This window comes from Apostichopus japonicus, chromosome 20 (assembly GCF_037975245.1).
Source record: "Apostichopus japonicus isolate 1M-3 chromosome 20, ASM3797524v1, whole genome shotgun sequence".
Classification (NCBI taxonomy): Eukaryota; Metazoa; Echinodermata; class Holothuroidea; order Aspidochirotida; family Stichopodidae; genus Apostichopus; species Apostichopus japonicus.
The window spans coordinates 12444221-12459812 of NC_092580.1; the positions used below are offsets into that span (position 1 = coordinate 12444221).

Genomic DNA, 15592 nt, shown 5'->3' on the forward strand with positions numbered 1-15592 from the left:
GGAGCAGCGTACGACTTGAAAATTGCTTACTACCGAGTAAAGAGGTTGTAACTTTGTTTGCAAGTGACGAAAACAAGTACTTTAGGCTCCCATAGCGAAAAATCTACACGGTTATGATTCAGAAAATTGATGGTGCTATGTTTGCACAATTTTTGAGTTTCTGGTAAATTTTTCAAAGATGACAGTTTAATCAATACAAATCTTTAAATGTGTAGTGCATTTCTATTCTGTACGGAAACATTATATCTTCTGCTGTATGAGAAAACTCTAGGAAGATACCAGAAGTATGTCTATTGTCATGAGGCAGGCGCGTAGCCAAGGGGGGGGGGGGTGGGGGCGAAGGGGGCAGCCGCCCTCCCCCCCCCCGAGCATATTTTAAAAAAAAATAATATTATTATGATATCGCTAGTATTTTCAAAAGAGAAAGTGCTAAGATGCAACTTACGAGGCCTGGGAAGTGCCATTTCCAGCCACCTGGGAGGCATTTTCAGCCAAATTTTCTTGTACGCTTCGCGCCAACTCATGGTGGCGCTACGCTTAGATAGTTTGAGATGCCGAATCTACAGTTTCGCCCCTCCCTTGGCAAATTCCTGGCTACGCGCCTGTCATGCGGTGATATTATACCTTTTTATCTTCCTATAAAACTCCTCCAAGGTATTTAACTCTTTGCACTTTTAACCTTCAAGTTTACCCCTTGATAAATTCCCACGTTTCCCGAATAAAGAAATGCATTAGAAATTGATCAGTCAATTTTCAGACGTCTAGTTTAGGAGCCTCGAAATTTATATGTTAGTTTTATAATTATTTTGATTTGCCCCAGAGATCACAGAGCTCGGTTGAGTGAGCAAAATGTCAATAGTTCATGTGACGGATCACTGTGCGGTCACTGCATGCGAAAATGTCAAGAGCTGTGAATATCTTTTTTTCAATTTCATGCGTGAATATTATTTAATTTGACTCTGCTTTGCTACAAACCTAACCGCGTTACCCCGAATGTGTCATCACAATCAAACTATACTTCCCTAACCAGTCAATACAAATGACCAACTTTTAAAATAAATTTTCGAAAAGTTACTAACAGATTAATTTGAAACGACAAATCTCCTGTGGATAAACTTTCCAAAGAAATTTTCATAAGTTAGATAGTTTGTTCATTGGGAAAGATTTTAGAGGTCTTGTAAATAATAATAATAAATACTACTAACCTCTAATAATTATTCTGTCTAGTCTAACCCTCCTTGCGTCGGTCCAGGGAACTTGAACTGTCAGTTCCAGGATAGATCCGTAAATATATAAAAATCCTTGTAAATGAATAAATGTATCACTGAATCCGCTAGTAATTGGTGGGTTGCATTGCTACATCCCACACATAAATGTCCGGTGGATTCCCGAAGAATATACGAAAAATATGTGAAGTATCGGCCTTTTTAGCCAGCTATCGCTGTAGTGTAGGCAATGGTATATATTGTAGTTATAAAGTAGTATTACGGCTTAGGGAACAACCTTCGCTGACCGATTCTATGAACGAAGTGACTGATAAAAATATGTCGCTCTACACTTGAACTTATGACCCCAAAACTTTCTCTCGTTGGACACTGGTCCTCTTTGTTCAAGTTTACTATAAATGGGAGTGGAGATAAGCAAGAAAGTTGGGCGACAGAATGTCTATAAACAAAATAAGTAGGCTGTTCCACTTTGCGAGAGGGAATATATAGGCTCGCTTGCAGTGCGGTCACTACATCTAGCTCCCCCCTAGATTGCTAATAACAATGGAAGGCAATCGATTAGAACTGCGTAGCTAAAATGACTAGCTACTAACTTCATGGATAAATCTGCTGGGCCAATGAACATGTCGGCCACTACGAGTTACTCTATCTGGTCTATTAACTTGAGGCGGAGAAGAAATATTACTTTGTTTACGAAGAATAGGCGTAGGCAATGAACGTACTGGAGGCTTACCAGATGGTGGCTTCCTAGAAGGTGGCTCACTAGGTCGTGATGATTGATCTGATAGTAGTTCGTCACTGAAATCTTTATCTAAGTATGCTACCTTCAAGCGATCTATACTAACAATTTCTTCCCTTGTGATGTAATCTAGCTTGAAAAACTTATCGCCTTTGCTAATTACACGATATGGTCCTTTGTACGGGGACTGTAGCGACTTACGAACTGCGTCAGTGCGAACCCACACATGTGTACAAGTTTGTAGATTCTTGTCTAACTGGCTGGTGTGACGTGACGGCCTAGTTATTGCTGGACGTAGATTTGCCATATGCTGCTTTAAGCGATCTGAATATTTGCTCGGGTCCGTCAGGGCAGGAGTATCAATGGGTGTTACTAGTTCGCATGGTAATGTAAGTGGAGAACCAAAAACTAGTTCTGCAGCGGAGCAGTTAAGGTCGGCTTTAACCGTGGCGCGGATACCTAGGAGTGCAAGCGGAAGTGCTTCTGTCCAGTTTGTAGAATCCGGCTGCGCTTTAAGCGAGGCTTTTAGCTGTCGATGAAAGCGCTCTACTAAACCGTTCGCTGCAGGATGGTATGAAGTTGTGCGAATGCGTTTCGAACCGAGCATGCGACTGAGCTCTCTGAATAGTGATGATTCAAATTGCGATCCCCTGTCTGTGGTGATTACAGATGGTACTCCAAATATTGCGACCCATCGCTGAATGAATGCCTTGGCTATTGTTTCAGCTGTGATGTCACTGATAGGTACAGCTTCCGGCCATCGAGAGAAACGATCAACTATAGTAAGAAGGTACGTATATCCGTTTGATGGTGGAAGTGGTCCTACAATGTCAATATGAATGTGTTCAAAACGTGCATTAGGTGTTACGAAGGTACCTACCGGTGCCACGTTGTGGCGATGTACCTTGGCCTGCTGACACCTGATGCATGAGCGAGTCCATTCACGAACGTCTCGATTGATACCGGGCCACACGAAACGTTTAGTGATGAGATGTTGTGTTGCCCGAATGCCTGGATGAGATAAAGAATGCAGGGAGTCGAAAACTGCACGACGAAATCTTTGTGGCACATATGGTCTGGATGTGCCTGTAGAGATGTCACAAGTGATGGTACCTTGAGATGACGGTAACGGAACTTCTTTGAATTGCAAAGTCGACGACTGACGTAGCTTGCTGAGCTCTTCGTCGACTTCCTGTTCCGCTGATATTGCTTTAAAATCTATATTCGAAGCACTGACTGTGTTGATTGTGCTTCGAGATAAGGCATCTGCTACAACGTTATCTTTACCTTTGATATGACGTATGTCCGTAGTAAACTGTGAGACGAAATCCAAATGACGAATTTCTCGTGGTGAGTACTTGTCAGGACTAGTCAAGAATGAATATGTAAGTGGCTTATGATCTGATAAGACGTGAAATTGTCTACCTTCTAGGAGATGACGAAAGTAGCGAATGGTGAGATATACAGCCAATAACTCGCGACCGAATGTGCTGTAACGAGTTTCCGCTTTCTGTAGGCGCTTCGAAAAGAATGCGATTGGCTCCCAGTTACCTCCCACTAACTGCTGGAGAACCCCACCTACAGCTACGTCCGAAGCGTCTACCATCAGACAGAGCTGGGCGGTAGGGTGTAGATGATTGAGAAGTGTAGATTGTGCAAGTGAAGCTTTGACATTCGAAAATGCCTGTAACTGAATATCCGTCAAGGTGATAGGCATGTTCTTAAGATTAGTTCGTAAGAGATCAGTCAGAGGTTGAATGATGATAGCACAGTTTGGAATGAACCGTCTATAGAAATTAACAAGCCCCAGAAACTCTCGTAACTTGCGGAGTGTATCAGGTGGCGGAAAGTCAGTGATTGCTTTGACTTTGTCCGTTAATGGAGTAATGCCACTTGCATCGACGTGATGTCCTAGAAAATCCAGAGATGAAACGCCGAAAATGCTCTTCGAAGGATTGATTACTATTCCGTGTTCATGAAGGCGATCGAAGAGTTGTCGCAGATGATCGTAGTGCTCTTCATGTGAAGAACTAGCGATGAGCAGGTCATCGATGTACGCATATACGAATGGGAGGCCTCGTAATACTTGGTCGATGAAACGCTGAAATGTCTGGGCACTATTCCTGAGACCGAACGGCATTCTCACAAATTCGAACATGCCAAATGGGGTAGTGATGGCAGTTTTGGGAACGTCATCTGGCTCGACAGGTATCTGATGATAAGCTCTTACAAGGTCAATCTTGGAGAAAATGGTTTTACCATGGAGAGAAGATGTAAAGTCATGAATATGTGGTATGGGGTACCTATCGGGCACGGTTGAATTGTTGAGGGCCCGGTAGTCACCACATGGACGCCAGTCACCAGACTTCTTAGGAACCATGTGAAGGGGTGAAGACCAACAGCTCTCTGAGGGCCTGACGATTCCTAGTTGGATCATGTGTTCGAATTCGTCTTTCGCAATCCGATATTTGTCCGACACTAATCTACGAGGCCGTGCGAATACAGGGGTACCCTTTGTAATAATGTGATGGGTAATGTTATGCTTGATTGCCGTTTCCTTGTAGCATGGTCTGGTGATGTCCGGATATGTGTCGAGTAACGCGTGATACTGCGATTGTAGATTGGAGATACGATAAGACGGACTCGGCGACGTGTCTGTTGAAGTGCGCACGTTTACGCTGAGCGATGTTTCGAGATCGATTAGCTTGCGATGTTTGACGTCCACGGCTAATGAAAAGTGAGCGAGGAAATCAGCACCTAGTAATGGCGATGCTACATCGGCTAGTATGAAGACCCAGCGATAAACGCGTCGTAGACCAATGTCGAGTGTGAATGACCTCTCACCAAAGGCAGAGATGGGTGTCTGGTTTGCGGCATTTAAGGTAAACAATGGCTGTTTCCCTTTTTCCACTTTTGTCGCAGGAAAGACGCTCACCTCAGCCCCGGTGTCAACTAAAAATCTGGAACCTGTCCGGCGGTCAGTGATATAAAATAAACGACTGCTGGATGATGCGCCAGGACGATTCGTCGTTCCTAATCGCTGGCTGTTGAGTTTGGGGACTTGTTTTGGTTACCGGATGTCTGAAAGTTACATGGTGGTGTACATTTCTCCGCTGCAGCACCATATTGCCAGTGGTACCAACACTGAGATCCAGCATGGGAACGCTCAGAAGACGGAGACCTTGTTCGTCGTTGGGATGACTTACCATCCCTCGGTTTAGACCGGCTCCTATTGGTTCGGTTACCTTGCTGTCTACCTAGGGCCTCAACTTTCAGTGTGAGAGCTGCGACCATTTCCCTCAATTCTGCTATCTCTGTAGAAGGTGCATTGACAGAATTAACCGTAGGGGTAGGTGCAATGGCCGAGACCTGATGGACAGACGGGGTTACTTCCATGATTTTGTCTGCAATGACTGCAAGTTGCTCAACGTCGATTGTCTCGCTAGTGGTTGCTAGAATAAGCTGCACATTAGTCGGTAGTCGTTGTAAGAACAGCTGGCGGAGGAAATTGTCCTCTAATTTGCTATCCCCGAGAAGCTGGCGCATGCGCCGTAATAGTTGTGACGGTTTGCGATCGCCGAGTTCCTCTGATATGAGTAGTTGATGTAGCCGCCTTTGTTCCGACGCACTTGTTCGCTTAATTAGCTCGGACTTCAATGTAGAATACGGTTGTTTGGCGGGCGTGTGCAACAATAAATCCCTAACTTCCTGTGCTATCTCGGGCTGAAGGGAAGCGACAACGTATGCGTATTGCGTCTGCTCTGACGTAATGCCACGCGTGGTAAACTGCGCTTCGACCTGTGCGAACCAAATGGTCGGATCGTTCGGCCAAAAGGGAGGTAGTTTCAAACTAACTGCAGCGAGTCTTGACTGGGTTTCGGTTTTTTTCTCTGGATCGGTCATGATGACATAAACAATTTAGTTACATGAAATGTTATAGAATATTAAGGATACACCCGCTTAATTTAACTCTTGAAGTGCTTGTAGTTCCTTGCTGAACGATTTGACCAGCTCTATATGCCACTTACGCTTGATCGATGAAATCGCGTGTAGACCGTCATATAAGTGTGTGAAATTGTTTCGAATTCTACGCAGTGGACGACCGGAGCGGGATCGGCGTTTGTCGGCTTTGCGGATAGATGTGTGCCAAGACAAATTCCAAGGCTGAATGATGTTCGGTGCGTTACGATTGTACTCCTTAATTTGCCGATTGATGGCGTCAATTGTTATATTGTGCTGATATTGGAATGTAGATAGTTCGGCTGCCGTGAAAATGGGCGATCGTAAGTTCCTATACTGTTGGAATTTCAAGAACGACGCAGGTGGAATAGTGGCGAATGATACGATAGACTTGGGGTGTGTGGCGAGTACGCTATGTTTGAAACATTCTAACTCGTTGAAAAGCTCATGCGATGTTACGCGAGATGTCTTGAGGGCGCGCTTTCCCCTGGAGTCCCGACTAGAAAATTCTGTGAGATTGTTGATGCCTGCAGCTACTTTAACTATTACCCAACTATCACTGATATAATGTCGGAGCCTGGATAGTGTCGGTGATAATAAATCTTGGACTGTAGCTCCCCGTTTAATAATATAGTCTATGTTTATGTCGTAACTCGCTGGTAATGAATAACGCTCGAATGAATATGAACGAGAATCCGCCACGAATAGAAAATGAATGTTCATGCCGGGTTTGACCGATATTCTAAGCGAGTATATAAGCTAGTAAATTATGAATGTCATGTGACTACACAAACTGTACTGGCTGAACTGTTCGTTTACACACAGTCAATATCCTGATAAAAACACAAGGAAGAATTAAACTATCACGTCGGGGTCACCAATTTAGAGGTCTTGTAAATAATAATAATAAATACTACTAACCTCTAATAATTATTCTGTCTAGTCTAACCCTCCTTGCCTCGGTCCAGGGAACTTGAACTGTCAGTTCCAGGATAGATCCGTAAATATATAAAAATCCTTGTAAATGAATAAATGTATCACTGAATCCGCTAGTAATTGGTGGGTTGCATTGCTACATCCCACACATAAATGTCCGGTGGATTCCCGAAGAATATACGAAAAATATGTGAAGTATCGGCCTTTTTAGCCAGCTATCGCTGTAGTGTAGGCAATGGTATATATTGTAGTTATAAAGTAGTATTACGGCTTAGGGAACAACCTTCGCTGACCGATTCTATGAACGAAGCAGTTGGAAGTCTGACCTCAATATATGACCGTTACTAGCAAATTTTCGAGCACAGCTACTTGACCCGGAAGTAATTGTTTCGCGCAAATCCGGTTCTACGGACTTCGGTTCGCTACTTCCATGTATGATTGTAATCGGTAAAATTCGCAAACATCCCAATGTCATTCGGGTTTACGAGTATCGTAGCTCGATAAAGGATACTTTAGAGACTCAAATACGATCATTTCCGGAAAGAAACGAAGATTTTACCAATAGAACAGTGCATTTTCTTATCGACGACCAACGCAAAAACATAAAGGTAAGTCAAATCGAGTCGACGTCTATCGTTATGTGACTTTCGCGTCTTAGACAACTTTTAACCGTAAAAATAGCATTTTTGTAATATATAAGCTTGAATCTTACTCATATTTTTCAGAAAAGTTGTAACTCCCCCGAAAAATGTGATTTTTTGGTCAACGAAAATGGTGCTCCTATGTGGTTTTGGTTGCCCCTAATACATGTGTCCTAACGTACATAATACACATATACACGAAAGCACCGTATCCTATAACGTGCAGCCTAGCGCTATATGTCGACTATGATGTAGCTAGTGCTAGATTTGCAACGTCTCGTATTTTTCGTAATCTTTCTATTCGGCATAGATTCCCTTCATTTTTTGCGTTAATATGGAAAAATCAGGGAGTTGATAAGTCACGGTACTACTTATGGCTACTAAATAGTTAAAATTTAAAAATTCGAGTGCATAGCGGACAGTAATATTACTGTACTAGTACAAGCCTAGGCTAGCCTATAGGCCTAGTACTTTTGTATTTACTAAAGTAATATACTACGACAAGTTTTTACTACAGGTAGGCCCTAGCCTAGTTTTAGTAATACTAGAATACCTGCATAGTTTAGTCCAATTTTAATAACGGACTAAGGCTTATAACCTTTAGTTCTTAGCCTACGCCTTCTTGTCCTTGTGTAATAATTCTAAGGGGCCTGTTCTTGAAAAGATTTGGACTGCATAAGATACAATTTAGTATTATTATTATACAAAAATTATTAGTAGTACTAGTAGACTGCCTTTGTACTATGTATAAGTTAAGATCATGGCTTATTATGAGTTTTATTAAAGCTGGATTGGGTGAAAATTTCCTCCATCCTGGGATCGGGATCCATTTCAGTGTCACTTTGTTACAAGTGTTCAAGACCGTTATTAGATCCATGACTTAAGTCTAGGCCCAATTCCCTATGCTTAATATGTAGTTAGGTAGAGCAAGATATGTAACACAGAAATAAAACTAGCTTGCTTTATACTGCTTACACTTTATACTTATTGCTATTACAGTTAGACCTACTGTTGGTACTTGAGAACAATTGCACCTCATAGAGCCATGTAGTTGTACATAGCTACTTATAATTCCAGGTGACTTAAAACAATATCAGGGATCATTTTGTGACAACATGTTTTGCTGTTAACGAGAGTTTACGATCTTTTTATTGTTAAGTTGTTTTCTATGATAGGTACAGTAGTAGAAGTACTTAGTTAGTCATTCACGTACAGTCTTCCCTATGTGTGTGTGTGTCACACACAGATTTCTCTAGGTGCTTTCCCATGTATATATGACCAAAAATAAGTTATTCCCAAAAAGGAGAAAAGTTTCATTCACTATTTAATTTGTTTTGTTATGTATAATGACTAACATTGCAAAATGCAGTTCCACTGGTATTAAGTATTAGCCCAGAGAACTTCCAGAGTTTATTACATCCTCATGTTTATTATCCTCATATCTGAAGTCTTCATGTAAGAGTTAATTTATAGAAATCTGTTAATAAATGTAGTCTCACATTCTATTTAATACTATATATCTTTAAGTTCCTAGCTCTGTTATATGTACCCGTAGTAAGAAGGAATGCAGCCTGTGGATCAGTTAAGTGCCTGTTGTTACAACTCTGCTCCAAACTATTGTTTGTTTAATCAGGTTGTATTATTAGTGTGCTACCTTTAAGCAATTTTGTTTTCTATATATATGTAATTTACATTTTTCCTCAGTTTCTGTTATACTCTTATAGAAAGAACAAGTTGTGTGCAGCAACAGGCTGTAATATACTCAGCAGTCTCATGCTTATTCTCTAGCTAACTCGAACAGGTTATTGGCCCAGACACATACACTGGAAGTTAACTGTGTAGAATAGATTGTTGTTTGGAATTTATGTGCTGATTTTGGAACCATTTCTTGGGAAATGTCGGTACTTAAATTGGTTAATTTAGTCGTGACAACTGACCAATATGGCTGGAACAACAGAAGATATGACGTGGACAATTAACAAAATGGATGGCTCGAGCTGGCTGACATGGAATTTCCAGATGAGACATTTGTTTCTTGCAAAAGGCCTGTGGGCTATGAGGATGGCTCAGGAAAGTTGGGGGTTACTGTATGTGAGAAGTAGAAGAGTGCAAACTTGAAAAAGACACAACTGGCATTTTTCACCATTGTGCTTGCAATAGCATCTAGTCAGCTGGAATTATTACAACAAGTGACAAACCAAGTGATGCTTAGGATGCCTTGCGTACTCTGTTCGAAAAGGATTCTCTAACCAACAAAATTCAGCTCAAGAAAAAGTACCTCAGAACTGAAATGGCAGAGGGCAAGTCAGTTGGAAATAATTTGAATTATACGAAAGGAATTATGGATCGTTGGGCTGCTATTGGTGCTCCTATTTCTGAAGAAGACCAGGTTGTTAAAGTTATATGTCAAGTTTGGACTTATTTATTTACTTTCTAGTTTCTACTCTTACCTTTTACTTTTATATATTTGTCGTTTAATTTTAATCTTATGCTATATCTTATGCTATATGTCACAGGTATATCTCACCATTTCAAAGTTACAAAACTATCCATCCTGCCACCTGAACTGTTGTTGCTATGTCATGCCTTCACTATGCCACCTTGAAATACCCCTTGCACTTGACATTGTGTGTGATTTTTTTTCAGACAATATTATTGTATGAAGTCTTCACAGTATGAAGTGTGTTTCATTTCAAGAAGTATTCAAATTTTGTTAAGCTATTCCTTCCATTTGAACAAAGTATTTCACTTTGAAGTGATCGAAGTAATTTATATTTCATGCCCATATTTTCACAGGACATTAAAACATGTTCTTTCATGGAGAGTGTCACACCAAATGTTTTTGTTTTCTTTTTTCTGTTGCTTAAAGTGCCTTATTGTTACAGTTATAAAATCAATAAAAGACCAGGCAACTCTATTTCCACTGTTGACTAATGTTCTTCTATGCATGTGCAAAAGAAGAAAAAAACAGCCCTACTCAAAATATTTGGTCAGAGTATCCATAGAACATAATGTATCTAAACACGTCCTGTGTACTGAAAGTCCACTTTTAATTAAAGTCCCCATATGTGGCAAAACCACCTCATCCCTCCAAAATACCCTAACTCTTCCCAAAGCTGGTGAACACCACACCCATCCCAAAGCTGGGAAACTCAAAACCCTTCCCCAAATCTGCTAAGCACCACATTCCCTCCCCCAAAACCCCTAAAAACACCACACCCGTCCCCTAAACAACACACCCCTACCCAAGCCACAGTACTTAACTCCAATATTGACAAGTGGTTATGTAGTGTGATACATGAACCAAACAAGGATTGGTATTGACTGGAAAACTGTTAACTGATATTTATTGATGAATATAAGCAACAGATGAGTACCCAGCTTTGCAGAATCTCACTGAGTAAGGGCTACTGTGGAATTATGGTAAGTGGGTAAGTATAAATCATTTGGTATTGTAGGTATAAATCATTCGGAATTGTTGGAAGTTCCTTAGAAAACAACTAGAAATAAGGTTTGGCCTAGGCCATGTTACCTTTGTATATTCGACATGTGGTATGACCCCTTCAGTTTTGACAACAGACTCGGGGGAAAATTTGTGTTACCTTAATAGTTACCACCATTAATTTAGCTAGAAAGGAAACATCATCTCCCTTGCCCCCTCCCCATTTTGTCTCTCTTATCCCTCCCATACGCAGCTCTCAGTAATTTTACATTTTACCTAATCATATATTAGAATTTGGGACAAAATTTCTTCCAAACCTTAGCACAACTTAAATTACGCCACAAAACCTAACATTCCTAATAGACCGTACACTAAAGGAATGGGTTCCACTACATTGAAAACGATTTGAGTGAAGTCTTGTCGGTAGTAGCCCATAGCATGCAAACGGCTTGGCGAAAGTCTACCTAATTTCAAAATGGCGGCGACAGCAACAAAATCGCCGAGTCGAGGTAATCGTTTTGTGACTGGCCGTCTTAGACAACCATTTCACCTAATCTTTACAGCATCATGTAGGAGAGTACAAGATCCACAAATGGGAGAACTTTTTTGCTGTAACTCTCTTTCGTTGGTTCGTTTTGACCTATTTTGTGTCAGTTAGGAATACATGTGTGAGGACGAAGTTGGATTGCAATCGTTGTTTCATAGGTTTTCGTTGATTTTTTCTCGGGTTTCTTTGCCCTACCATACATTGGAATTACTTTTAATCCATTCTGTGAGGTTCCGGTAAGTTGTAAACTATCAATGTCTGTAAATTCTGTGAGTGAAACGTAGGACCGACTTTACGTAAAATGCGGGCAAATTCAAATTTAATGATATGCGTGATCGTTGATCATTCTTCGAGGTCACGGGGTCAGACTCCCAACTGGAAGTGACTGATAAAAATATGTCGCTCTACACTTGAACTTATGACCCCAAAACTTTCTCTCGTTGGACACTGGTCCTCTTTGTTCAAGTTTACTATAAATGGGAGTGGAGATAAGCAAGAAAGTTGGGCGACAGAATGTCTATAAACAAAATAAGTAGGCTGTTCCACTTTGCGAGAGGGAATATATAGGCTCGCTTGCAGTGCGGTCACTACAAGATATTCCACCGGACTTCGTGAGAAGGCGAACTTAGAATCTGTTAAACCGGTGTAGAAATGATATAATAAGATCCATTCAGTTAACCCGTGCTTAGGAATGGTTAGATATAAAATAATCATGTTGAATGGTATTACCGGTACTATATCGAAGTCTGCCCGATACATTCTCTGCATGCATTTGGAATTATATCTAGTGTGCACAGAGGACGCGTACGCGGTCGTTGTGGACGACATATAAAATGGAATGTAAATATATATTTGGGAAAGACAACAATAACAACTATCGTACATACCACGCAAGCATGTGCTTGCTGGTTATTGGTTAGTATTTTGAAAAGAAATAATTACTGACCGTACAGAGCAAAAGATGATCTTTGGGTGGCATACTCCTATTATAGTCTATAAATCAATCCGCCCGATTGCTCTCCTATCTCAGTAAAAGTACCAAAATAAAGCAGCAGGAGAACATCTTGTTGATATGTAATCAATCAGGATCTGTTTTTGTGGGGCTTGGATGTTGAAGAGCATAAACGGAAGTAGACTTGTGCAAAAATTGGGACAATTGAGACCACTTTAGCCGCCCATGAGCAGCGTACGAAATTCTTTTACTACTGAGTAAGAGGTTTGTTTACAAGTGACGAAACTTCAGGCTCTCATAGCAAAAACTTCTGCATAGCCATGATACGGAATATAGATGCCGTGAATGGCCAACGGACTTGTCAGCTATACAGTGATTGGACGCGTTTAGCTAGTGAGAACGTCTATCCAGAATCAGAGACCACATTACTTTTATGATTTAGTGTGTAAGTCAATAAAAAACTTGTTGTGGGGTATTTTTGATATAGACGTATGCTACCTTTGAACGTTGAAGTGCATTGATGAAAGGGTATATATGTTGCCCAAATATTAGCACAACCAAAGTAAATCATCATAAACTATCCACAGACGTGCATTGCGTGACAAATCAGTTTATATGAATACGAAAGGTACCATAGAACGAATTAAACCAACAGGGAAGTTACATGTGTTTCATTAGTTTCTCGAAGCATCTGGGGAAATGACATTGGTGATTTGCCACTTTCTGTCACTGTTTATCTATTCACTCATATAATAGACTATATACTAGTTATACGTTGAGAGAAAACGGCATCAGCTGACCGGAAGATTATAAAGAAGGTTGGTGTATTTAGAGATCACGAGGAAAAGAACAAAATAATTGTACGATTAGTTGTTGAATCAGCCGTTCTATCATCTGCCGCTGAGGTAGACTGCCCAAGACAGTATCCAAGTCATATTGCTCAAAATCATGTTAGGCTTTTGATGTCATGTAGTTATGAAATAAGAGAGGTTTTAATATTTAGAAATCATATAGGGCTATTTAGAATGGATATTTTGTACAGTTGTTATGTTTTAAATGACATTATTTATGCGAAGCTGCATTAGTTTTGATCTTATTGCTCGCATTAGTGCGTTAATTGGATTACACGTGTAACGTCGAACATGCTAGAGGACTATACGGTTACGCAATGAGGATAGCACAATGAGTTGGTTTATTTCTGATGCCGCTGTATATGTATATGTATATATAATTCAACACTATTAGAACTTTAAGATAGTTAAGTTTTATTGACTATAGCTAATTGGCATTAATTCTTACTTAGAATACTCTGAAAACGAGGTATGCATAGCTCTCTACGCAAAAATAAAACGCATGCATTTCTATATTCAATGATTTATTGTCGTGATTGATATGTTGAATGACAATTGTCATTAATTTTTTCATTCCTTGCCTAAGGCGAAAGGAATGATCTTTGCGATGATGATGGTGTATGTGTGTTTGTGGCACCTTGGCTTGCAAACACGATAACTCAAGAACTGTATGGTGGCCCATTGGTGGGTGAACTTCAATTAGGTACGTGGATGCTCCGTTGAAGTAGCAGAATCCTCCTATCAAGTTTCTGTGGAGATCAAGAACATGTGTGGTCAAAGCGGTGAAAGTCTTACAACCATTTAAACACGATAGCTTCAAAAGCACTCGGGTGAACTGAATTCTTTGCATGTGGATGTAACTATATGCAAGTAGTATACAGTCTTATTTGCGATTTCCAGAGGCACATTTTGAAAACCTTGTAAACACGATAACAAATTCAAGCTTGGGTAAACTTCATACCAGGTACTTGAATCCACCTTATAACATGCACTCATATATGAGTGCATGTTTTATGTGAAGGTTAATGATCACTTGAGGTCAACAGAGGTCAAAGATTGAAAACCTTGTTAAAACGGTTAAACTCCAAAAGTAAAAACTGGAATGTATTTCATACTCAATATGAGGATCCCCTTTATTGACTTTAAGAACCAAAGGGTTTTCTGGAGAGGTCAAAGTCTGCATGAAAACCTTACAAACTAAATGAATCCAAAACTAAATCTTCGATAAACTTGGTATTTGGCAACGCCTTGAGTAAAAATTGGGCGTTGCTTTTTGTGGAGGTCAAAGGATCAATGCATCTTATAGAGTATAATAGCTCTAAATACTAACAACTGCATGGGCTATGTAAGTCAGTTGTTTGTGGTACAATGATTAGTCAACTTAATCAGGTTTAAACGTTAGATGGAGTGAAGACTCGCGCACAAAGAAACTTCTGATGCCGGTAATCTGACCTATTTTCGAATGAGGTGTAGCAGCAGTGTTAGACACCGCCAATTGATCTCAGAAAATACACACACAACTTGTGTACAGTCAATACATGCAGCAACGGTCAATACCCACAACACAGTGTACATAGCAGCGATGAACATCTCAGCGGGGAGATATTATGGAACCACCTGATCTAAGGTCCAGATAAAAGATAACAAGGTATCACGTGTCATTACTGTCTGCATTTTGTAGCGACAAGAAGAAAACTTCCCTTGCAAGCAACGGAAAGCTAACTTTTTTCAGAGGGCGGCATGCGGTTTGGGGCGAGTCTTCAATGCCTTTAAGCCTGATTAAATTGAGTGAGAACTTTTATACATTAAAACAGAATATTAACCTACTGCAGTTACTACTGCTACTCCCTTCATGTAGAACCACAACGAGTGCACCTATTAAAAGGTGATTTAGGTGCTCTGTCCAGAACTGAGATCAGAGAGATGAAAAATATGGTATACATGTGCATCTATAATAAAATTTGTATCAAGATAAACGCCAAGTTTTGACTGTCTGATACGGATTTAATCGAAAACTCCTTCCGCCCTCAACAATACATCTGAAAAAATTCAGATTATGATGATGATTACTTCAATCTTGTCACCATTCAGTTTAAGTGTATTGCTTGTCATCCACTATTTGATATCAACAAAGCAATATTCAATATTCTCCAAAACACATCTACTAGCAGAGATAATAATTAACTGGCTGCAATGAAGGTAAATTTGTGTGTCATCCGTATATAAATGGTAGTTCAAGTTGTGACTATGAAGGATTGTGTACATAGTGAATCTTAAGCCAAAGCACGGATCCCTGTG

General features: G+C 40.3%; 3 protein-coding genes across 18 annotated transcripts in view; 1 reads left to right on the plus strand and 2 right to left on the minus strand.

Annotated features, from left to right (window-relative positions):
- LOC139961837 (uncharacterized) overlaps window positions 1-15592 on the plus strand; it is a 249171-nt gene that overhangs the window by 228974 nt on the left and 4605 nt on the right. The window contains exon 1 of one of the 3 annotated variants that reach the window (XM_071961398.1): window positions 13085-13261. The exons of 1 other annotated variant lie outside the window; for it this stretch is intronic. The gene's annotated coding sequence lies outside the window, so the exon portion shown is untranslated. One more of the 3 variants, XM_071961399.1, reaches the window with a different exon arrangement.
- The window catches only part of LOC139961851 (mitochondrial mRNA pseudouridine synthase Rpusd3-like), a 125858-nt gene that overhangs the window by 32147 nt on the left and 78119 nt on the right, over window positions 1-15592 (minus strand). For 2 of the 14 annotated variants that reach the window (XM_071961435.1, XM_071961427.1), the window contains exon 1: window positions 13932-14043. The exons of 7 other annotated variants lie outside the window; for them this stretch is intronic. The gene's annotated coding sequence lies outside the window, so the exon portion shown is untranslated. Of the gene's footprint in view, window positions 1-1205; window positions 1347-12437; window positions 12588-13931; window positions 14044-15121; window positions 15204-15592 lie in introns of those variants that run through there. 5 more of the 14 variants (XM_071961437.1, XM_071961430.1, XM_071961429.1 and 2 more) reach the window with 4 other exon arrangements.
- LOC139961854 (uncharacterized) lies at window positions 4950-7165 on the minus strand. The gene has a single exon (XM_071961448.1). It carries the CDS (start codon window positions 5866-5868, stop codon window positions 4999-5001), a length of 870 nt encoding a protein of 289 aa, XP_071817549.1. The 5' UTR covers window positions 5869-7165; the 3' UTR covers window positions 4950-4998.

Excerpts from the sequence above, each read along its gene's own strand:
- LOC139961854 (XM_071961448.1), bottom strand. The coding sequence starts at position 5,868 with ATGACCGATCCAGAGAAAAAAACCGAAACCCAGTCAAGACTCGCTGCA.